This window comes from Crinia signifera, chromosome 12, assembly GCF_055691185.1.
Source record: "Crinia signifera chromosome 12, ASM5569118v1, whole genome shotgun sequence".
In the NCBI taxonomy this organism is placed as follows: domain Eukaryota; kingdom Metazoa; phylum Chordata; class Amphibia; order Anura; family Myobatrachidae; genus Crinia; species Crinia signifera.
In genome coordinates this window covers 31,562,554-31,587,609 of record NC_139228.1, presented here as the reverse complement: position 1 = coordinate 31,587,609, position 25,056 = coordinate 31,562,554, and the positions used below count along the sequence as shown (strand labels likewise).

General features: G+C 41.7%; 1 protein-coding gene across 6 annotated transcripts in view; it reads right to left on the bottom strand.

Annotated features, from left to right (window-relative positions):
* Positions 1-5,012: 5,012 nt before the first annotated feature.
* The window catches only part of PCNX1 (pecanex 1), a 97,834-nt gene continuing 77,790 nt past the window's right edge, over positions 5,013-25,056 (bottom strand). For all 6 annotated transcript variants that reach the window (XM_083166001.1, XM_083166004.1, XM_083166002.1 and 3 more), the window contains 10 exons: positions 23,675-23,928; positions 22,174-22,404; positions 21,631-21,731; positions 17,993-18,143; positions 17,102-17,332; positions 16,492-16,766; positions 15,715-15,923; positions 13,450-13,880; positions 13,029-13,169; positions 5,013-11,590 (listed from right to left, as the gene is read on the bottom strand). In XM_083166001.1, the coding sequence (XP_083022127.1) occupies positions 11,450-11,590; positions 13,029-13,169; positions 13,450-13,880; positions 15,715-15,923; positions 16,492-16,766; positions 17,102-17,332; positions 17,993-18,143; positions 21,631-21,731; positions 22,174-22,404; positions 23,675-23,928 (2,165 nt within the window). In that variant the 3' untranslated portion in view covers positions 5,013-11,449. The remainder of the gene's footprint in view (positions 11,591-13,028; positions 13,170-13,449; positions 13,881-15,714; positions 15,924-16,491; positions 16,767-17,101; positions 17,333-17,992; positions 18,144-21,630; positions 21,732-22,173; positions 22,405-23,674; positions 23,929-25,056) is intronic.

The following is a 25,056-nucleotide window of genomic DNA, read 5'->3' as shown; positions in this document are numbered from 1 at the left end:
TACAGACCCAAAACGCGTTTCACGAAACAAAAAAAGTGCCCGGTGCACATCCCTACATATTTTGTGATTTTACCACAATGGTTATCGAACTATTATTTATTAACAGTTTCTTATATAGCACACACATATTACGCAGCGCTTTACAGAGAATATTTGAACATTCACATCAGTCCCTGCCCCAGTAGAGCTTATAATCTATATTCCCTACCACACATACACGCACACACACATTCTAGGGTTTATTTTGTTGGGAGCCAATTAGCCTACCAGTATATTTTTGGATTGTGGGAGGAAACCGGAGTACCCAGAGGAAACCCACACAAGTACGGGGAGAATATACAAACTCCGCACAATAAGAGCCATGGTTGGAATCGAACCCATGACCTCAGTGCTGTGAGGTAGCAATGCTAACCATTACACCGTCCGTACTGCCCAGAACATCCCAAATATAGTTTGTGACTTACAGACAAAAAAGGTCCCATTTTGGGGAGATAACATGTAGGATTCGGTATAAGTGTTATCATGGCAAACTTGTCTCCTAGAGCTGGTTATTGGCTTCATGTGCCAGACTAGATACAGAAACTGAGCTATGCATATCTGCTGGTCAGAGACATTATCACACCACATACTCCAATATCTTATACAATGACATACGTTGTGCACATACATGGTCTGTTCCAGTGATCCCCAGCCCTGCGCTATGTGTTAACCACCCTTGTAAGGTCATTTACAGTATGTGGGCAATGCAATCCAATTTCTTACACAAACATTTGCATAGTACCGGTCACAAACAAAAAGAGGTTTGTTTGGGACACAGTACTCCACCTGTGACCTGTTATTTCAGGAAAAGGGCATAATGGGCCTAATACAGAGTTGGCAACTAATGTGAGAATTTGCAGTGGACTGGTCCAGTTCCTTCACCAGGTGGTAGGAGAGCATGCAACATTGTATGGACTCCTCTGGCAAATATTTAGAAAATATGTGATGTCATTGTGTTAGTAAATATAATACTATTGGTATCCAGAACCCATTGTGTTGAAAATATGAAAGAATAAAGTTTAACTTTTTCAACCTTATAGCACCACCTAGTGTAAACTGTGAAGTATATGTTATGAAGGCTATCATAGTAACTGGGTTAATAGTAAGGAGGATATGCATCAAATCTTGGACAGAGATAACGTACCAACCAAAGCAGCTCCTAAAATGCAGTTACAGGCTGAGTTTGAACAATGACATTTAGGAGGTGATTGATTGGTACTTTACTTTGATACATTTCCCCCTAGAAGTCTGTCATGACAAAGAATGCTGCCAACATTTTGAGCACAATAAGAATGCTCCAATTACTGAAAAGATTGTCTTATTCAGGCATAAAATGCATTGCAATATGTATTCTAAATTGTTCTATTTCCCCATTTCGATCAAACACAATGCCAACAGCATAGCATGCCTCCCAACTGTCCCCCGATTACAGTGGGACCTCCGGCTAATTGAAGACTGCACGTGTGTGTGTGTGTGTGTGTGTGTGTGTGGTGGCGGTGTAGGCATCACCGAATAAAAGCTGTACACATGCAAACTGCATCTATTCAGTATGGGGATAGGGAGCCTGGGGATGACCAGCTGCTTGGGGAATGGTTGCCCCCCCCCCCCATATGTATGTATATATATATATATATATATGTACTTGTTTCCTAGCACGGCGCCCGTCGGGGTACATCGCATGCCTTAAGTTAAGGTACTTAAGGCATGCGATGGACGCAATGGACCCGATTTTCTGTCTTTAACTGGCTCATTTACCGGTAAAAGTGAAAATCGCGTCCCCTAATAAGGGGCCGCGATGCGACCGACGCAATCAACGTGATTTCACCATAGGGAACAATGTTAAAGTGAAAATCAGGTTGATCGCGTCCGTAATGGCCCGTGATGCGATCAACCCGATTTGACATAGGTGACAATGTGAAATGGGGCAATATGGCCCATTTCACATTGAATATGTGTAAAAAGCATGGTTAATGCACCCCCCATAATTTTAACGCCACCCCGGTATTAACGCCAACCCGAAGCGTGGCAAGCATGGCGGTACGCGTCCTCCGACCTTTTCATACCCCTACTATCCACGTCGGCGTGGAGTTGAGAATAGAAAGTGTGGCGAGCGCAGCGAGCCCGAAGCGTGGCGAGCACAGCGAGGGGACGCGGTACCTGCGAAGGTATCCGCGTTGGCTCGCCACACTTTCTATTCTCAACTCCACGCCGACGTGGATAGTAGGGGTATGAAAAGGTCGGAGGACGCGTACCGCTGCGCTCGCCACGCTTCGGGTTGGCGTCAATAGCGGGGTGGCGTTAAAATTGGGGCCCATTTGAAACATATGGGGGGATTCTATTAAAATGGGGTGTTTTGAGGCATTTCACATTAAAAATAATCCAAAATCGCGTCGATCGCATCGCATGCGATTTAGTTGGCATGTGATGGACGCGATTTTTTCCGACGCGATGCTCACAATCAAAATCGGTGGCGCCGTGCTAGGAAACAAGTACTATATATATATATATGACGAAGTTATCCGTGACGAAACGCGATGGGGCGTGGCTTCCCGACTTGCTGACTACCTTACACGTCTCCGTCCATCGTTCCTGTGGATTCAGCAGCTGCGGACTGTGTACCGCCAAAGTGTCCTGCTGAGAAGCTTCCTGACACCGTTCATCTGTGCTGTATTTCCTCCGAGAACGGTCGATGTGACATGAGCCTTATGGTGATATGTCGAATACAAGTTACTAACATGTATGTGAGCTGCTTATTTTATCCTTAGTAAACTTGATACTTGTACTTATACGGTGCGCTCCTTTTTCTTTTGCATGCCTGTACTGTCTGAGGTTCGAGCAAGCCTCTTTTGAAGTTGAGCGGCACCTACGTTCCCACATTCCACTTTGGGCTGAGAAACTATTATCAGAGACGTTTGCGCATTGGTACATTGTATATGTATGTATGTGTATATATATATATATATGTATATTGGAGAGTTTAACCGTCAGGTAAAACAAATGAAATCCGCACACCAACTGAGTAAATTTTAAAAGAGTGTATTAAACATCACAGCAAGTGAAAAAATAGACACATGGCATCATATTTGGCAAACACAGTATGCAAAAAAGGGTCCAGGTATCACTTATCTAGTGTAGCTCCACCAAGGAGACCTGCGACCAGCCATAAAGCCCAGATACCCGACAACCTGTTTCGGTGGGTGCTCAAGGGTACCCTTGAGGAAGGTGGAGCACCCACCGAAACACTCTTTTAAAATTTACTCAGTTGGTGTGCGGATTTCATTTGTTTTACCTGACGGTTAAACTCTCCAATATACTATGTTTATGTGACCCTGCACCCTATTATCCGGATTGGGACAGTGTGCGGTTTTTCCAGGATTTATATATATATATATATATATATATGTGTATATATATATATATATATATATATATATGTGTATATATATAAATAAGACTTCTATGCTCAGAACTCAGGGGTTAGGGAAGTGGGCTGCAGCCCATAGGTAAAAACCGATACTAGTGTCTACCTATTTACTGTCAACCGTTAGTGGTCCTTCTACTCATTGTCTACCATTTGTATCGTAACCCTCTACCGTAGGCTTCTGGGACTTATGGTACTCACATGCAAGGAGATGGTCTGATTATTGCATGGTGAATGTTCCTACAGTATATAGAAAGTCTGTGTGCTGGAAGTTATTAATAGGCAATTACTTTGTCACCTGCTAATTGTTACAGAGGAAGCACTAATAATAAAGCCCAAGAATCTGGATCCTTCAATGGTGGTGTTTCAGAAGTGAAATTATTATTTTTTTTTTTTTTTGTGCACAGCCAACAATTCTTTTACAGTATTTATAGTATCTGGTGAACACAGGAATACTGAGTATCAACTATACTTAAAAACAGTGTTTCATAAGAGGTAGAGGTGTGTATACATTATACAGCTTTATTTAACAATATGCATATTAAATGATGTAAGCTTCTGAGGGTCATTAACTCTCCGTCATCTGTACATGCAGCATGCTCCTGGATGTGGCTGCTGTATAATATTGTTAACAATATAGTTCAGTGTGTATGCAATATATCACAGGTTCTCAAACTTGGTCCTCAGGACCCCGCACAGCGCATGTTTTGCAGGTCTCCTCACAGAATTACAAGTGAAATAATTAGCTCCACCTATAGATCTTTTAAAATGTGTCAGTGAATATTGAATGCCCCTGTTGGGTGACCTGGAAAACGTGAACTGTGTGGGGTCCTGAGAACTGAGTTTGCACCTGGACAAACTATGTAGTGCAGGTGTTCTCATAGGCAGTGCAAGGGCAAAATCATTAATATCGTATAGTGAAGGTGCCCATACATGTTGCGATTATAGCATGCGTCTTGAACTTTTAAAGTTCAAGACACATCGCATGTGCTTATAATCGCACCGTGTACCTGCGGGGATGCGATGCGCGTCCCCGTGGGTACAAAATTGTATTGCACAAGAAGTATGGGCAGGCAGTACTTTCCATGCTACATTGCATCGAATCACTTTTGTAGCACATGCGATGCAATGTCCATTAGCCGACTATAAACTTAAAAAAAAAAAAAAAGGCTCAAATTGCATTGCAACAGTACATTGCATCCCATCCAATTGTCCAAATCACAAAGCACCAATTAAGTTCAAAACACACAGCACACTAAAATCGAAACGTGTATGGCACCTTGAGCTTGACTCAGACCTGACTGCTAGAACTCCCAAATCAAGTGTTTATCGAATGACTGAAAATGCGTACCATACACATCGCACATGCTCGAGGAGAAATGGATACAAAAAATGCAAGTAGCGATTAGCGATCCACTGTGTGGGCGGCGGCTTTCTCCTCTCAGTCCAATGCACATTCATATTAGGTCGGAATCAGGGCCAGTGGAAACAACGGAAAAGATCAGGAACCACCCACTATATACACATGCAACAGAAATAAATGACAATACCATTTATGTGAAAAAGAAAATAATTTTATTATGAAGTCCTTGAGAACTATACAAATTAATATTTACAGACCGTTTCCAAGAACTGTGACATACGTAAACCATAATTGTACTTTTGTAGTTTGCACTTTGCTGGCAGAAACCCTGTATGAAGAACATATATTGAGCATCCATATTTCCTTTGGTGGACTTCTTCGTAACATCCTACCTTTAATTTTATATATTTTAATTCAGTCTAAATATATATTTATATTTAGTTTCAGAAGGCCATTTGAAACCAAGCTTTAGCAGCACTGACCTTATTTTCTGCTTGGCTACATAAGCTGTTGCGGAGACACTTAGAACCTGTAAAGTACCTGGAGTGTACAGCACAGGCCTCTTTATTTTCATCTGCCTGAGCATATTCTCATAGCTTGCTCGTACCCATTACAAATGTTTTAATATTTTTCTGTATAGACCATATATGTGAGGCTGGATAACCTATTCCATAAACAAAAAACAATGGATGTGAGAATAGAGGCCAAAAATGTTACACAGCGAAATCGGTTGACCCTCAAAAGTTGGCAAAGTAGAGTTGGGTCACCTAAATTACTTACCCGAGAAGTGACACTGACCGCAACTCTCTATGGGGCTTATTTATGAAGATGGTGTTTCTATTGAAGATGGGAAATTGCTATGGGCAATCAGATTCTATTATCTTCTAGAAGATGCTTAACAAGTAAGTATATTCTGATTGGTTGCTCATAGGAACATTCCATTTTTGGAAAATGAAACAATCTTTCAGAAAAAGTGGCTTTGTAAAAAAGTTTAACCCTTCGTAAGTTTTCTGCAAACTGACCCACGCATTTAGACATGTATGAAAGGGTTCCAAAACATTAATATAATAATATCAAGATGATAGATCAACAATGGATTGGTACACTGTCAATAAGTCAACGTGCGTTAATTAGAAAATGTATTTTGAGTTTTCCACATGCTTTCTCAACATGTGTGTGATTTACTATCCGTGGGGACCTCTATTGGCAATAGTGGTGAGCCACCGTGCCAAGCATAGCAAGGCCACAAGGGTACACATCTGTATGGATGGTGGTCATATGACCTAAAAAAAACCATGTATCAACCACTGTCATTGCGGACCTAATGCATGTTGACTCTTTAGTGTCCACCATAACATTGTTGGTCCATTGATCCACACCCAATGTAACATGGTCTTATATGGCTGCAGGAGCAAGCGGGTCCATAGTGGAGTAGTATGCAGTCTAGTCCACTATGGACTTGCTTATGTCGAAGTCAAGATCAGTCTCTAACTGAAAAGGTTTTACCATGGAACACATTTAAATAAAGATTGACCGTTCAGCAATATATTTCAGTACTAAGCACCGGTAACCACCATCAAATAAAAAAAATAGCCACATTTTTAAATTCAGAATCGGTTGATCCAAAAAAAAAAAAAAAAATGCATGAAAGGGATTCAGTTACAACTAAAAAATAGTGTAACTACTCCTTAAAATGCATACATGTGTTTGAAGTTGCAAGTTTAGAATGCAGAAACCTATTAAACTTGCTCAGATGCTATAATGGCAAGTTCTGAAGCTATGGCTGCAAAAACTGTTCACACCGATTTGTTCCCATTTATTCATTAAACCGTGTGCAATAACTATATCACATCTTCCACATAGAGTGTTGTAATAGAGGTTATTAAACCTGTGATATTCTTTATCAAATGGACACACATCGACACTAGGGTCAATGTTCTGATCAGCATCTGTTTAACCTACTGGTAAGGTTTGTGGCTTATGAAAAGAACAGTTTACATTTCCGATCTGCTGAAAAAAAAAAAAAAAAAGACTCCCTCCCAACTCACACAGACACAAACCGAGACACACAGAGCTCATCCTCCACCGTCCTCTATCACAGGTGTGTGTAGACGGAGTACATTTAATTTCTCCCCTATGACAGCACAGTGATGCCTTATGCTGGCCATGAATAAAGGAGTGTCATTTACAAAACCAAACACACAAACAGATGATAAGGACTTTGGTGTAACCTATTCTACATGATTCGTTTAAAGACGCCATTATAAAAACTCCTTTCAACGGGAAAAGCATTATATCGGTACAACTAGTGGGTCAAATGTTGCAATGAAGTTTGCTCCACATGCAAATGCTTAACTAGAGGTGTACAATAAAAAGAAAATGTTTTACACCCAAGTGGGTTTAGCTAGTGAATCAGTGCAAGTAATTGTAATATTTTAAATAATTTGTGAACAGTTTTTTTGTACATTGAATAGTGTGTGTGTGTGTGTTGAGATTTATATGGCCAGCGGAGTAACCTGCCAGTAGGAAATGTTGGGCAGATACACAATCCCCTTTTCCTTCTATGCTACTGCACTAAATAAGTAAACCATTGTCCTAATTGATAGAAGTAATGCAGGTCTCTTGTTGGCCGCCCATGGGAGTGTATGCATTAATGTTTCAGCAGTCACATAGACACACTGGGAAAAACCCAGAGAATATACATTCCATAATTGGGCAACAACTACTGGTGCTTTGCTTGCGGTGTCCTCTGTAGAGGAGATTACTAAATAAGCCTATATTAGTTTAAACAGATGTATATACAAGTAGGTATGAAAAAGCAGGTGTAATGTGTACACATGATTTCATCGAAAAGTATCAATTGTGAAAAAATTACTTTTATAACAGCTGCTTGCACTGAATGTAGTGAGCTCAACCAACCAGAGGGAGCAGTATTGGTTTAACCACAGGTTACTACTAGGTTCTCGCAGGCAAAGTGACATCATTGGCTCATAGGGAATTGTTTGGTTGCAGTTTTATCTTTGTTCCACTGGATCCTAGTGATCAAGGTGCAATTACATGAATATTGGTTCAGTTATCTACTTAGGAACATTCTATGACACTTCTAGAATGTTAATTTCATGAAGGAAGAATTAGGGTGTCCATAAACTTGTCTGACACGTTTTCCCTGAGCTATTCTACTGCCGCAGTGCTCTGCCAGCCACCAGCTGCAGAGCGCCTCTTCTCAATGGCATGGCGTTCCCGGCTGCCATACATCGCGGGTGCTAAATAGCACCCACAATGTGCTGTTAACAGTTGCACATCCGATTTATCTTATGTGCGGCCCTTCCAACCTCCAACTCCTATCCGATGTGCAGGGGACCGTGCAGCGGATCGGATGGCAGACCCATCCGATTTGGGCCCAAATCCGGTGAAATCGGGCCCAAATCAGACAAGTGTACGGGCGCCCTAAGTGCCAAGCCAAAGACTGAAGAGTGGCCACAAGGAAAACCATTGTTTAGGCAAGTCAAGCACGGCATTCATACATTTGGTTACTAGGATCAATAAACGTGTAATTTCACCTTCGCAATGCAATAACGATGATAATCGGTTTCATTTATTTCATAAAATATTTTCTGTGGTGACGTTCCTCATCTTATATGTGACTTCTATAGCAAGACACCAACCTGTGTAATGACGGGATGTTGCCTTTTAGACGAGACATGACAAACAATCACCTTCGGTGAATGACAGTACTCTGAACACAGAAAGTACGAGGAGCTTGTTTAATATGTGGCCAATTCCCGACGGTTTATGTACATCTCTAATGGTGTATGTGGTGTTCTGTGAGAATCTAAGCGGAACCTTCTAAGCTGCAGCCTGATTAACAGGCTACAGCTGTTTTGGGAAGGGACAGAAAGGGGAAACACCCTTCAAAACTAGGGCTTCTGCCCACTTCAAGGTGTTCTCGGATGAGCGTCACTATGCAGATTGGCCGGCATCAGCATTGGGTCTGATACGCAATTCTAAGTAGCCTCAAGCTCACGCACAGGGCAGATACTGCAGATACTGCAATGTTCAACCCATGCTGTGTCTTTTGCTTTCTAGTGTCTGGCATTACCATATTTTTGCGCAGCAGCTGCTGTGTCCTTTATGTCAATTTCTTAAGCCCAAATATACAACTTAGATTGGATCCATCTATTAGCAGTTCCGGTGGCTATGGTAGGAGTACCAAACCAACTGGCTGACTGCAATGTTGTTACACATACTGGTTCATCCACAAGAATGCCCTCCCTACCCGTTTGGCACCTTTTAGGTCTGAAAACGGAGATTATACGAATATGTTGGAGACTAATTTTGCATCCCGATAAATTATCCACTGTTACATGAGTGTTTTAAGCCATTTTTAGGAAAAACTGATATTCTGTTTCCAAGGAACTAGAGTTTAACAACAAACCCCAAATTTTTAATTTGTAGAATTAAGACAATGAACACTGGCATCAAATAAAAAAAAATTGTCACATTTTGTCCATTTTTTCTTTTTTTAAATTAAGTTATTTTGTAATCAATGGATAACATTACCAATGGTAGGCACGGTGCCCAACTTTCTAAACAGCACAAGAAACATATTGCAAAATGTTCAACACGCACAGCTTTTTCCTGAGCTTCTATACCTAACGAATACAAAAAGAAATCTTAAATAAATTATAAAAATCGAGATTAAAAATAAGAAAAAAGGAAAGGAAAAGGCAATGTCATAACAGAACATTCATATTAAAATTGGCTGCTCTCGCCGTTCTTGGCCACCAAATAAAAACATTACTTTATATAGAAATATTGAGGCGGAAAGTGATCTCATTACAAACACAGCTACAAGATATTCGTCACACTCAGGAAACGCATGGGGAAATTTCAATCTAATAAACCAACAACAGGTAAGTATAATTCAGTTTCACAGTTATAAATACTGAAAACTTTATCGTATGTAGGATATTGCAGGGAGGGACATAATAGAAAAAGTAGTGTTTTGATATGCTTTCATAATGATGCAAGATGTCCCATATTAAAGATTACAACCATTCATTCTATCCCCACATGCCCCTGTGTAACCAGAGTGCGACTACCACTGCCTGTATAAATCAGGCTCCCCGCAGAAACTTCTATAGGTTGTTTGATTGGTAATTGGATGCAGAGTTGACTGTTTGGATGGACCACGTTATGGTTGACCACCCTTAGTCGACTGAGTTAGATGCGTAAAGATAGTCCGCAGCTGCTAGAGCTAGTTAGACAATGGCGGGTGATTGGCAGGACCATGGTAGACAGGACTTTCAGGATTTTTTTTTGTTGCCGATCCACTTGGATCATTTTTTATTCTAACTCTATGTCCACTTGGATAGTAGTGTGCCCGAAGCATGGCGAGCAATGCGAGGGGACACTGTGGTCGACCATAACAATCTAAACTCCATCGACCCACTATACCACAACAGTTTGTTTCAGGAACAAACATAACCATGGAGACACAGGACTGCATTAGGCAACACGCTAGCTAGATATTTTGGTGAAATCCAGTGTATGTAGCGTCACCAAATGCAAAAAATGCTCTTAGCCATCAGTCCTAATCTAAATATAAAGTTTTACAGAGAACTCTGAATATATCCGATGTATACCATCCGTGTTACTCTGCATTACTGTGTGCAAATCAACAGACTAACAATGGCGCCATCTGCCAAAGACGGCAATATTTGTATTTCATTTTTACACTTTACAAAAGTGGTGTAAACAAGATAGCGTGGTGCAATATATAATAATCCGATTGTAGAATGGGTATTAATGGGGCTTTCCCAACTTCCCTCGGAATATCACTGAACTGAAAGCATGGCTTTGGTACACCGGAGTGTAATCTAATGGTAAGAGTCTTGCGATTAAGTATTTTATAAAACAAGGTAGGAACAAGAGGCCAAAATGTATTTTTTTATCTCCTTAATAAAATCAATTAAAATTATGGTACTTGTTTCTGTATATTTATATATCTATATATATTTTTAAATAAACATTCTGACCAATATCAGACTTTTTTTTTATCTCTTAGTGCATTGTTGTAAGAAATCTGGTTTAGTGCAGTTTCCTCAATAGAAATAAAAGTTGCCACGGGAGGCAATGAAACCCCAAAATAAAACTGGAGTAAGCAGTGTTCTGTGATGCGGAAACACTTACGGTTTGCAGAAAAAAACTGACTATTTGCACAGTTGAATAAAAAAAAGTACTGCAATAATAATAATAATCGTAATAAAAAAAAATACAACATGCTACAATATGGAGACATGGCAAAAATTTTTGGCAAATAAATTAGAAAAATATGAAGACCATATTTTGAACGGAGAAATACAATAGTTTCGGACTTAAAGCATATGAAATGCATAGCATTATTTCTTTATACATATAAGTTAATGGTCTCATCATTTTTCTGTTTATATCCTTTATGCAGGTGAACATCCGTGGAGGATTAACATAAAACCAGAAAAATAATAATTTTACATGTTTGGGCTGCATCTGAGCCCTTTATCCATCTCCAACCTCTCTGTCCCCAAACAGAGTTATAAGTTCACTCCTCACTGAAAGCTTCAAAAAGATGATTGAACCGCAGAGGCTCACACTTCGGCCCCAAGCTCAAGAACCCCAGTTTCAATCACAGCAACATATTTGTCCTCAATCTTAATCAGCAGGATAGTTTTGTCAATGTGGGACCTATTACATGGGTCTCTGCTGCAAGGCACCCAGCGGTGAATTACCTGTAGAAACCAACACAAGAGAGAGAGAGGGGGGGGGAACAGATCAAAGAGAAAGACTAAAATTAGACATCTGTCAATGTTAACTTGCATTTCATCTGGCCCTTGTGACACGAGACGTCTAAAACATATATACGGATATTAAATATAGGGTTTCATGTAAAAAATGGCTTCAACCCATTATAGGGAATTGCCGTTCTATGTAGTATTCATTGACTTTACGGTTCTCTTTCCACCCAGGACTGGTAACGTGATCTCAAATTAACTATCCCTACTTTGCAAAAATAGTTCGGTATTGGGCAGGAAGGGGTGCCGGACGTTGGAATCCCGACTGCTCCCTCGTTGGGGTCCACGACCTCGATAGAGGGAGAAAAAAGTAGGTGGCGAGCGCAGCTCGCCACCGTGCCCCACATTGTGCAGTCGGGATTCTGACGTCTGACTAATAACTGTCAGAATCCCGACTGTCGGGTTAATATACCACACCCCAGCAAGGATGGTGTAATGGTTAGCGTTACTGCCTCACAGCACTGAGGTCATGGGTACGATTCCCACCATGGCCCTGACTGGGAAGAGTTTGTATATTCTCCCCGTGCTTGCGTGGGTTTCCTCCGGGTACTCCAGTTTCCTCCCACATTCCAAAATTTTACTGGTAGGTTAATTGGCTTCCAACAAAATCAACCCTAGAATTAATGTGTGTGCATGTACATGTGGTAGGGAATATAGACTGTAAGCTCCACTGGGGCAGGGACTGATGTGAATGTTCAACTATACTCTGCGTAATATGTGTGCGCTATATAAGAAACCGTTAATAAATAAGGTCTCGGAAACATTTAGATTTATCAATTTTTACTACCTTATGACAATAGCTCTAATTTTAGAAGATAAAGTACCTATTTTGGTGACATCTGACACTTGCAGTACTCTGTATTTATGTTCCATCTCCATACCTTGCGGAAGGCTGATGCGGCAAATCAGTAAGACTTACTAAGCAACGCCCCCTTCCAATGTCCGTGCCAGTATACCAAATGTGCTGCACCCTCCTAACAGTCTCCAACATATGGCTATTTTATAAGACCATGAAGGCGACGCTCTGGCTGGAAAATACCCAACTTGTGGCCCGTGTAATGTATGACCAACAGCTCAGACCAGAAGTAATGCACGTTTATGTATCGGCCATGTTAGGATCTGCCCCAGCAGAGATGTCCATGCGTGATACCCTTAGCTTCCAACCAATGATACACAGAACAGTAATTAGACTGAGAAGCAATAACTTCCATAATAAACTATGATCGTAATAAACGAAAAACAAACCACTTTATTAATTTAAATTGTCCTCACAGATCCATCATTGTTCAGTCAATTTAATGATCGAGGATAAAAAGTCAACAAAATAAAAATAAATTCTCCCTTGGAGATATTAATAGTAATCGGCAAAACCTACATGGCCTTCCATGCCTTCCTGAGGGCTCCAGTCTTTCCAGCTATTTTTCCCGGCTTTCAGCCGAACTAGCTCGTCTGGCCATTGCAACTCTCTTCTTTTGGATATATTAACTCCTTCAAGCACCTGGCTTGGATCCACGATCTATGGAAACCAAAAAATGCAGCGTGAATGGACTTGTCCAAGTCAATGACATATTACACAAAGTAGCTTTGGTTTATAAATCATTTTTCAAAATGTTAAAAATCAGGAGTATTGAGTGCATGTTATGACAAAGAATAAATAAGGTCTGTGTCATTTAAGAACGTAAGATCTATGGATTGTGACTGCAAGAAAATACATTAACATATATGCGGCCCATACAAAAAAGGACGGACAGTGTCAGGTACAAAATACTTGAAGGCTAAATATAAACTAGTCTAACCTGTACTCTATAAACAACATCATCTTTTTTGGCTCTTGAATGTGTGGCTGGACTTGAATTGCCGCAAGACTGTGTTTCGATGAGGTTGTTTCCTCCTTCAGTTCCCAAAAAGCCGACTAAAGTGTGCCGCTTGCATGCAGGTATGCTCTGGCTCGAGCTGCTGGAGGAAGGCAGGCCAATCACAACAGGCTGCTGACTCGTAGGGTCTGCTTGGTTTACCATGGACAGTCGGGACTGGATGGATGTGGGGAGATTGCGGAGAGAGATCTGGCTGGTAGAGGAGCGCCGGCAAGGCACAAAACCTGTAGTAGAAGTCCGAAGTGACGAATGACGGCTGTTGTAGCAGTAAGATGATTGACTAGCTACAGAACCACGAGCGGGGGAATGTCTAACAAGGCTGGACTGCATGGAGTGAGAGCTGTGGCTGGTTCCTAAAAGAAAGAATTTACAATGAATACTTTGTCTGCAAGAAACCATATCGGTTTCACCCAAAGTACAGTAGCACAAACCTAACAATTGTTACTCTGTTGAAGAGGAAAACCAAGTTCACATAAGGAAAAAGTGAATATACCATTGATAGATGTTTTTAGACAGAAATGAGAAACTGGCAAAGGTGGATACTTCATTCAAGCAAATATATTGGTTTTGAGTAATAAGAAAGAGGATTAACTGGCTGCTATCAAGAACAGTCTGGCATCATCATGTAATTAACTTCTGAATAAGAATATATGACACTAGTACAGATGTGTCTACATACAGCCATGTCCAAAAGTATTGGTTTTCACAAAAAGTTTGCTGCTTCAGCGTTTTTTAGACCATTTGTCGTATTACTATAGTGTTCAGGCTAAGGTTTTTTTTGCAGGGGGCGCCGCGCCCATCCCGGTTTTTTAACTTATTCCTGCCCTTTTCACATATTGTACTGCGCGCCCTTGTGCTGCCCTGATAGGCTGAGGAAGGGATGTGGCTATCAGAGCGGAGCAGACAGCCGCTCTCTGAGGTGGTCAGCGCAGCGGGGGGTGGGATGCGGCCAGAAGAACTGACATGCTGCTAAACTCAGGGCAGTGTGTAAGCTCTTCCAGCCACATCCCGCTCTTCCACCCCCACGCTGACAGGCCGCTCACTTTCTGGAGAGAAGTGGCTTCTTTGCTGCCCTTCTTCACGCCAGGCTAGTCTCCAAATGTCTTCCCTGACTGTGCATGCAGTTGCACATACACACCTGCCTGATGCCAATCTTGATCAAGCGTGGCACTGGTGTTGCTACTTTAGGAGACTGTACGGTACGTTTAGTACTGAAGCCTTCCTCACAGCTATTGTGAACCGCTCTCCCCTTGACTTTCTTAATGAGCCTATAAATGTTTGATTGAGATGCAATCTTACTAGCAGCAATACCCTTGCCTGTGCAAAGCAATGATGACTACATGTGTATCCATGCAGGTAACCATGGTGAACAAAGGAACAAGGATGTGAAGCACCATCCTCCCTTTAAAGAACATGGAAATGTTTTTGGGATTAAGTTCACTGTCATGGCAAAGAGGGACTTTGCATTTAATTGCAATTCATCTGATCACTCTTAATGACATTCAGGAGTATATGCGAATTGCAAAGATAACATTTGAGGCAGCAGACTTTATGAATATTTGTGTCGTTCCCAAAACTTTTACCCTTGGGTGTACATCATTAATGCACTACAAATTGCTTTACAGAACGCGTGAGCTCTGTAGTACCATATGTTCTTGTGTGACTCTTCCGTAATTGTTAGTCATATTTTGCAAAACACGTCTTATTCTCTAAATGGAGCAAATTCTGATTAAAATATTGTGCGTCATGCCTATACTCTGTTTAACTCTGGCTGTATCTGTATACGAAATGCTACTTTACAGTATTTTCCAGCATTTCTTATGCAGATGCAGCTGCAGTCATGCACAGAATATAGGCATGACGCATATGATTTTAATCAGCAGAAGCGGCTTGTGCATTGCATTTGCTCGGTTTAAAAAATAACATGCATTTTAATAGAGAAAAAGTCACAGAGCTACAGAAGATCTGTTTAACGTGAAGAGAGATGTATGTGGACGCATTTGTACAAATTCTTTCATGAGAATTGGGATAGGGGGCTAAGACCACAGCTGCCGCCATTTTTTTGATAGATAAGTCTTCCATTATTTAGGCACTGAAAACCCCACAATATCAGCACATCTGGTGCTTTCGCATAGCACTTCTGAATCCCAGAGAGCCTACCACATATATACATCAGATCTGCCTCACCTAGTGTTGATAAGTGGGGAACTCCTGGAGGTTGGAGGCGTGAAGTCTGTACATGTCCTGTTCCTCCTGGTATGCCCCCTTGCGATACACTGATTTGGGCATCATTTGCATTTGAGGGGTTGTTACTATTTATGGAGGTCCCGCCTCCAGTTCCAGAATCCTCAATGTTCCCGCCGCTATTACATCCTGCACCACAACCTTTCCTTAACCTGAAAAACAAGGGTATAATAAGAATAATAAATTCAAAACCACATCACATCTTTTTATCAAACAATGGGCCTGATTCAGAATGGATGGTTTAGCACAGCAGCCTCTTTACAAGAAGCTACTGTGTAAAACATGGTAATGACTGCCGGAGGTATCTGAAGGAAAAAGATCCCTCCAGCCAGCATACCTATACACGCACCATTCGTTCACAATCATAACCATCAGGAAAATGGTTCTAGCTACGCTCAGAAAATCGGCTTAACAATACCTCCGCTTTCCCTGTTTTCTGGACAAGTACCACCCCAAATGACAGAAGCCTGTCCAATCATGCAGTGGCTTGGGGCCACTGCAAGATATCTTACAGATAGAATGGCATCTCTGTAGGTCTATAAACAATGATGATCTATGGAAACCATTGTGTTTATGTACATCCTTGAATCTGGCACAACTTGTCTCGTTCCCATGATGGCCGCGCATCACAGCGCTCTGCTGCTTTCATTTTATTGTGCAATTCAACTCTCCTGAGAGTTTACGGTTGATCAATAAATACAACTATCCAACAAGCTTTACCTGTGCCATGTGGATACAATAAAGTTCCTGATATTTGCCACACTTATTGCCCCCCCAAGAATGTCCTTCAGCTGGTCATGGCTGTCCGAGTAGGAGGTGGTCAGCGGCGATACGTAGATGGGATATCCAATCGGCTGGTCACAAGAGGAGTTGATCATGTTCCTGAGAGCCTGCTTAGCGTTCTGAATGCTTCCTCTCTCTGGGTTGCGGTTCCGAAGGAAAACCAATTCTTGCTGCTGTCCAGCCCACAATCCACGCACACACTCTTTGTTTACCTATCAGACAGAACGGACTAATATTTATAGTAGCACAACAATTCATAATTATATATATATATATATATATATATATATATATATATATATATATATATATATATATATATATATATATATATATATATATATATATATATATATACACACACACACACACACATACACACACACACATATATATATACATATACACATACATACATACACACTATGCTCATTTAAACTGGTACGGATCCCAGTTAATCTATATTAATTGCACAAAAGGGAAATAAACAAATGGGAAAAAAAAAATTACATTTAGATTTTACATACAAAAAGGTTAAAAGTATCACCTTAATGACTCGGAAACTGAGATAGCGCTTATTCAACATGATGATCTTATATTCATTGGTTCCGTCATCCATGACATGACGCAATGCGAGCAGCGAAGGAGAGTTGGAGAGAACTGCGCTCCGCCATGCTGGATCACCCTCATGGGCAATTACTAAATTCTGCTCATGAGACATGATGGCTTCATACAATACTGCAGGGTCGTCATACTCATCGGGAGAGGTGAAGTGGTCCTAGAATAAAGAAACCCCCACAAACACAGGTGTATTACTGGCTGCATTTTCTGCATATCCCAACAGGACAAACAACGGCTGTAAAATGTGCAGAGAGAATTAGATTTGGGTGAGTTATTTTGTTTCCGTGTAGGGAAAATACTGGCTGCTTTATTTTTACACTGCAATATAGATCTCACTTTGAAGTAAAACCCCGCCCACATGTAACTCTCTGCACATTTTACATCTGCCCCACCTGCAGTGCACACTGTTTTGTCCTTCAAAGAAGGAATTTGCCAAAGGGAGTAAACCAGAATAACCCCAATTTAAGTGACTGTAGGTTCATTTACCAAGATTGAAGTTCTATTGAAGATGGGATGTTGCTATAGGCAACCAATCACAATCTACTTATTTAGCACCTTCTAGAAGATGATGGGATGTTGCAGGTAACAACCAGTCAGATTATATCCATCTTCAATAGATCTCCCAGCTTAGCAAATAAACCCCTTCTACCTTATATAGCGTCACAGAAATGTAATATATTTCTTTAATGTCTGTAAGAACTGAAAAGCAAGAAAATGCATTATGCTAAATATAAATTTAGCAAAATCATCAAGCCAACCAGTTAAGTTTATCATTAATGTCATCAATATCATTAACATGGTGGATTGTTCTTTATACCTGGTGAAGTTTTAGTGACATGCGGATCCCAGGAACGACCACCTTTCTAAGCAATTCCATATCTGCAAATATCCATTCGTCACGGATGGAGGAAATGCGGAAATCTCCCTTGAACAAGGCATGTAGGCCATACAGGAAAGACTCCAAGTTACTGAAAAGAAGAGATTGCGGATAAAGACTGTTTAGTATGTTAAAGGAGACTGCATTTAATGGGACAATTTCAGTAGCTAAAGTCACGTTAAAACTTTTCTGTAACCATTAATTCAAGACCTTTCCATCATTTTCTCTTTCCTTTGGTTACACCTGATCTTGTGTTTTACAGAAATAGAAAATGGGTGAAATAAAAATATATAGGTCCTTTTTAAAGGTCACATTATTTGGGTGTGGATCGTATTATCAAGCGCACTAAGGTCGACAGTCATTAGGTCGACATGGATGAAGGTCAACAGGCGTCTAGGCCAACATGGGACAAGGTCGACATGGGTTTAGGACGACAAATGCGTTCGATTGATATGGTTTTTTCCCCAGGTTTTTTTACCTGAATGTCGACACAGTCGACATATACACAGTTGGAAGTCAACCACAGCCCCTTGCTTCGGGCACGGTGCCTTGCTGCGCTTAGCACACTATTTTATTCTTCCACCACGCCCTAGTGCATGGTAGGGCATGAAATACCACCTGTTGGCACATGTCGGCTCAAAAAACAGTGAAAAACCCATGTCGACATCGTGACCTAACCCATGTCGACATAAACCCATTTCGAGCTTGTCCCATGTCGACCTAGACACCTGTCGACCTAGAACCATGTAAACCTTGCTGCCTGTCGACCTAAGTGTGGTCAATAATATGACCGTATTCCCATTATTTACATTCCCTTACTTACTATAGAGGCAGACACACAATAATAGTCCGATATATCAGACTGTATGGGCAGTCATCCGTCTGTATGGGCGGAACAGTATCAAAGCTGTGCGGGCAAATTGATGGTGGATTTTGAAGTGACGTTCGTTGAGAGGAATTCTTACGCATCAGCTCAATTTGTTTTAACGCCACCTCTGCAATGAGAGGATTTTGTCCTCTGGCTAGAATACTATTTGTTGAAGTCCCAGGGTAATAATCTACTGGACTTTTGGTAATTTCGGATATTCTATAACCTGGTTGTTGATTTGCCACTTTGTGCTTGGGAGGTGTTTACAAGATTCCAGCATTAAATAACAGTTTGTCCAAGTAAGGGATGACGGCCATTCGGATCCGATATGTAATGCCGGCGGTCGGAATCCCGGCGGTCGAAATCCCGACACTGGAATCCCGACCGCCGAAATTCCGACATGGGGGGGACGTGGAGCGCCCCCCCCCCCCCTTGCGGGCTCGCTGCGCTCGCCACGCAGAGGGCCCGGTGCCTCGCTACGCTCGGCACGCTATTTTATTCTCCCTCTATGGGTGTCGTGGACACCCACGGAGGGAGAAAGTTTCGGGATTTCGGCGTTTGGGATTCCAGTGTCGGGATTCCGACCGCCGGGATCCCGACCGCCGGCAAATTGACTGCATCCCGGCCATTCTATTGGCTCTCAAGAGAGTTTCCAGGTACTACTTAAAGACTATTGGCATAGTGAGCTTTAAGGTTGGGTCTGGAATTGGTAACAATGAAAATGGAAAAATTAAAAATGGAGGCAGTACTGGTCTTGCACACCGCTTCCAATAAATAATCATGCACTTGAATTGTATAATTTGACCAATTAAGACATGTCTATTATCTAAAAAGAACCCAAAACTCAATAGTGGGATGAACTACCATATGTAGGAAATGTATGTAAAGGTCTTGTGAAAAGTTTAGAACTTGCAGATAAAAATGCTGATCAAAACACATTTTTCTTTACCCCCAAATATTGTAATCTTATTGGCTATCATTTTTCCATGAAAAAAAAAAAAAACAACAACCACCAGTCATTTTACACCTCTTAAGAACCTCCAGTGTAGGTTTACTAACAGCCTTCTACTGTATATGGCCCTATCTTAGTTGACACTTTAGGGGTTTATAGGATGAATTCTCATGTACCTCTACCACTTGTAGAAAAGTCGCACAATCTTGCCATAAGTTGTGGCAAGATTGCGTTAATAAATGGCCTGAAACTCACTCTGGTAAGCAGAACAGAGAACTATTAAACTATATTTTAGACATTGAACCCTGGTTATTTTATGCGGCTTGCTGAAAACATCCCCACTGTTTCACACTAACACTGTACTCATTCAGTAAGCTCCTCCCTTATTCCAGAACGGTTTGCCTCATCACAGAAAAGGAACTGACTGAACAGATGCATCTTGTTTTCATGTACTTTATTTAACCTAATGTGGTCAAACATACAGTATATCTTTTCTTAACATGCATGCACTAGTCTGTTAAACATCCTACTAGAAAGAGTGAACTATTATCATATAAAAATACCACAGAATAGGAAAAAACAAACCACTATTACTTCCCGAGATTAAAGACGTAGGAACCGTAGCTGAGGTTCTGTTGGCGTTAGGTAAGCTTTCCTATGAGAGGATAAGTGCACCAAACACGAGTCTGAAGTTCTCAGATATGCAGTTAAGTGACAGAACTCATATACAGCACTTACCCCAGATCCCAGTACTGGTCAGGGGGCTATTTTCTGCCAGTACGGGTATAGGGCCCTATTCAGAGTTGATCGCTGTTGGGCAAATTTGCAGATTGAGCAATTATGGAATGACTGCACACCCGTACCGTGCGCATTCTGAGGCCAAATAACAGAAAAAGCATACTTATCCCAATTGTAATCCCTTTGGGGAAAGATATAGCTTTGAGAGATTTTGGCAAAGTATTTTGAAATCAAAATCTCTTGGAGTGTATGGGCCTTTAGTTTGACGGACAGGAAACCGGCGGCATTTGGGGGTTGGTAACCTACCATTTTCTGGTAGTGCCAAAAAAACTTAGGCGTGCCCAAGCATTTTAAGGAAGGGTCTATGAGGTCAGTGCCTACCTCGATCAGTCGGTCTGTTGCAGATGACCTGTAGGCTCAAACTCACATTTGCACAGACCGGAAAAATTATTTGATGGTTTATGAATGATTTATGGATGTGCAGTTGATTAGCAGATATTGATCCATTCGCAGATGTGCATGGGGCTATTTTTCTGTCTGGGTGGCGGCTATCTTCTCTCAATCATCTGCAACTTTGCCGATGAACCAGGCCCACAGACTTTAAAGCAGCACTCCAACCTCGCCTATTCGGGTCTCTTTGGCCCATACCAGGACACAGGTTGCAACACTGCTAGACAGCAATGTGGCAGTCACTTGAAGTGCTATAGTAATATAAAAACCAATATAGGCACTTTTTAAAAAACTTGCCTCTGACTATGGGATGTAGAAGGGGACGAGCTCTAACTCACGTATTAACTTGCTCCAGCACGCACCTCCATACCTGGTCATATGTGTCCTCCGCTGGACAAGACAAGACACCATATTTTCCATCATGATGGACAAGGCATCCCCCCTCTACTGATCAGAAGGAAAGGGTGCCATACAATGTATCAATGGTAAAATGCATAAAAAAGATCTACCTGCAGCAGGATGATGTGTCGGCAGTCATAATTGAGGTCACCACTGCCAATTGAAACTTACCTGGACATGTGATGGGAAGCTGTGCCGAGAGCTCTTCTCCCCAATATACAAAGTCCATAACAAAGTGTCACCAAGGCAGAATCCTTATCTGCATCGAGGGGCTAAATAATAAAGGATGCAGACATTTTTTAGTATCCACCCAAATATAGGACCGTAAAAACAGATTTACACAAAATTATACTGATTTAAGAACTGCATTATCCTTATATTGGAATAAACCTAAAAATATGTGAATAATTCAGGGCCACCATCAGTAAGGGTGGCCGAAGCCCTGGTCCCAGGCATAAGAGGGCCCCCCACCTTTGGCTCCTACAACAGGGAAGTGGGTGCATTAGGTTTCTTTCCTGTGGGGGCCTGTGTGTGTTTCCTTAATGCGAAGCCATTTGATGGCAACCACTACTGAAAACTACACAGTATGCTGGGCACAGGAACATGCAGATCAGACTGTTGCCTGCCCTTGAGACAATTTTCCACAGGAAAGCGGTACTAGATTAGACACAAAATTGGGCCGTGTTTGTGCAAGACAAATGCTTTGGTTTTCACCTTCTCCCTCCTGGAGGAACAATACTTGATCCAGTTCAGGTAGCTCCCACAGAAACTCTCTCGCGAAATACCAGCCAAGCGGAGGTCGTAGTCTTCATCAATATTTGGATTGAAAGTAGGGTCCACATCAACATAACAGTGATCAAAACATGGTCTGAGGCCTTCCTGCATAGTCTCGTTCGCCAACCACTCCTCCAGTTTCGCAGACGTCGTCACATAGTAGATGATTCCCTAGCACAAAGAGGTGGAGAGCGAGAGAATGAACACATTCATTTACACAGATGTTTCCTCATTGCTGTAACTTACCCAATTCCAACATTTTTATGATATGGTTTTGATCAGCGAAACGTATTTTTAATGCATCAATTTACTAAGACGAAGCATGAACCAGACACGTTTATCTTTGCTGCTTTCTGGAATGGGGATGACATGAACTTGCCAACTGTAACTTGGTAGCTCATACATTTACCTTATCTGCAAAAGCAAGTGCTCACTTACTCAGGCTGCATGACACAGACGTACATGCACTTGAGCCGCTCATTGCAAAAGTTTGTGAATTCCACTAAGGTGCATGTGTAACACAGATTGCACGCACAAAGGGTCTGTTGCCAATGAAGAAGACAGAATCAGAAATGCCAACAGGAATGACTCGGGCTCTGTGGTGTTAAACCTGTGTGGTAAATGCATGGCAGTACCCAATTTTTTATATGCATTAGCTCTGTCATCCCGCAGTCACTGCTGAAGGAAGAAAACTTGTTCTTTATCACCTAAGAATGAACCCATATTTATTTTCTGCATACACCAGAACAGTAGGTGCTAAACTAGGATTATTAAAGCAATGATAGAAGGGACGTATTTGCATATATTTGGGTAACTCTTTTGGAGGAAGGAAAGTTAAATTTTCTATTTCAGGGGTTCTTAAACTCAGTCCTCAGGACCCCACACAATTCACGGTTTCTAGGTCACCTGGCAGGTGCACAGGTGCAGTCATTACCCATTGATACATTTTAAAAGATCCTGAGGACAGAGTTTGAGAACCTGTGCTCTATTTGATGCCTTCTAAATGTATTATTTGTAAAGTAATTTAAAGCCAAAACTGTCACACGATTGTAGAATAATTTGTGGCTCGCAGACTGGTGTCCTGCCAGGCCCCTGGGCATATGGCATCGCACAACGTGGACGGGGGCCCCCAGCACTGGGAAATGCAGCACTACAGCAGAGATACAGGCTACACACTTCTACCCACAGCAGTAACAAGGGCCATGGAATAATGAAAGTACCACCGGCCAGCCACTGCGCACTGAGTGATGGCACCCCTCGCAAACCTCTAGTCCTCTGCCACTAATTTCTATATAGAAACGTTATACACATATATATTTGAGGCCAGTACAAATCATAAAGAAACGGATTGACACATTGGGGCAGATTCAAATGATTATACAGCCACAAATAATTTCAGTGCAAAAACTTTATTAAAAAAAACTGTGTGCAGGTTTCATACCTTAACGTAGTACGTGGTTAGAATTCTCCGAAGCTCAAACACCTGAAGCATGGAGGCCGCACTGTTGTCAGTGATGCTGTAGCCCTCTAGAACATACTTGGTCACCAACACTTCCCATGCCAGCCATCGTTGGCCAAAGGCGGCATTAAAAGACAGCATGTGGGGCACATGTCCAGGTTCACAGCAACAAAATCCTTCATCCTCCTCAACACCCTCAGTGATGGCCTCTACCTCACGTTGCTGGCAATACGTGCCTAGAAGTTTGGGGGTGAAAGAATGAAGACAATCATTTATGTGATATAAAAGCAATGTAAGGTCAGTATAATGCCCAAAATCCTGTATTTATTCCAACATTCCCCAATATACATCAAAGAGGAATATTTCAGAAGTTTGGATAGCCTGGTTTCCTCGTTTATTTGGGGCGGCAGGCGCCCGAGAGTTCAACTTATCACTCTATGTAGAGACCAAGATAAGGGGGGCATGGCCCTCCCTAGTTTTAGGAGATACTATTTTGCTGCCCAGTTATTGCATTTAAGGATATGGGTGAAACCGGAAGAACAGCCCCATGAACTAACTAGGCTTATAAGGTGTATAGATCCAAATGTTACCCCGATGCAGATTTTGTTAGCTGGGTCACTAAGCAGATCCTACCCTCCAATAGTCTCTCAAGCTGTGAGAATTTGGAGAATGGTATGTACTACAGAGAATTTCATGGGTCAGGACCCAGAATCATCATTCCTTCTTTTACCCATAGCCTCGGAAATCACCAGACAGCAGGGGGGGAGGCTCTGGTCACAATACGGAATTAGTTCATTGGTCCAACTATTCCAGGATAGTAATTTTAAATCTTTCGTCCAGCTCCAGGCAGACTACGCCATACCAAGATCAATGTTCTACAGGTTTTTACAGCTGAGGAGCGCGATCTCCGGGTTTGGAAGGGACAGGGTACAATGGCTTATAGAGACCCCTATTAAGGTTTTTTTGAGAAAACTTACTCTTCGTAAAGGTGTCTCAAAATTATATAAATACATAACGGCCATCGCCCCTGACGAAGGGCTAACTCAGCTTAGGCTAAAGTGGGCAGTAGATATTCCTGAGATTAAAGAGAGTAATTGGCAGGCGGCCCTGGCAGTCCCAAAAAAGGCAACAAACTCCATACGTGTTCAACAGGTCCAGTTTAATATTCTACATCGCACATATTTGACCCCAGCACGATTAAGAAAGATGAGGGGATCTGGGGGCGACATTTGCCCAAAGTGCGGCGAAAATGGGGCATCATTTTGGCACCTAATGAGGACCTGTGATAAAGTAGACCAATTTTGGGAGAGGGTAGGCCAGGTGCTTTCTGGGCTGGGAGCGGTACAGGCCAATCTTACTGACAT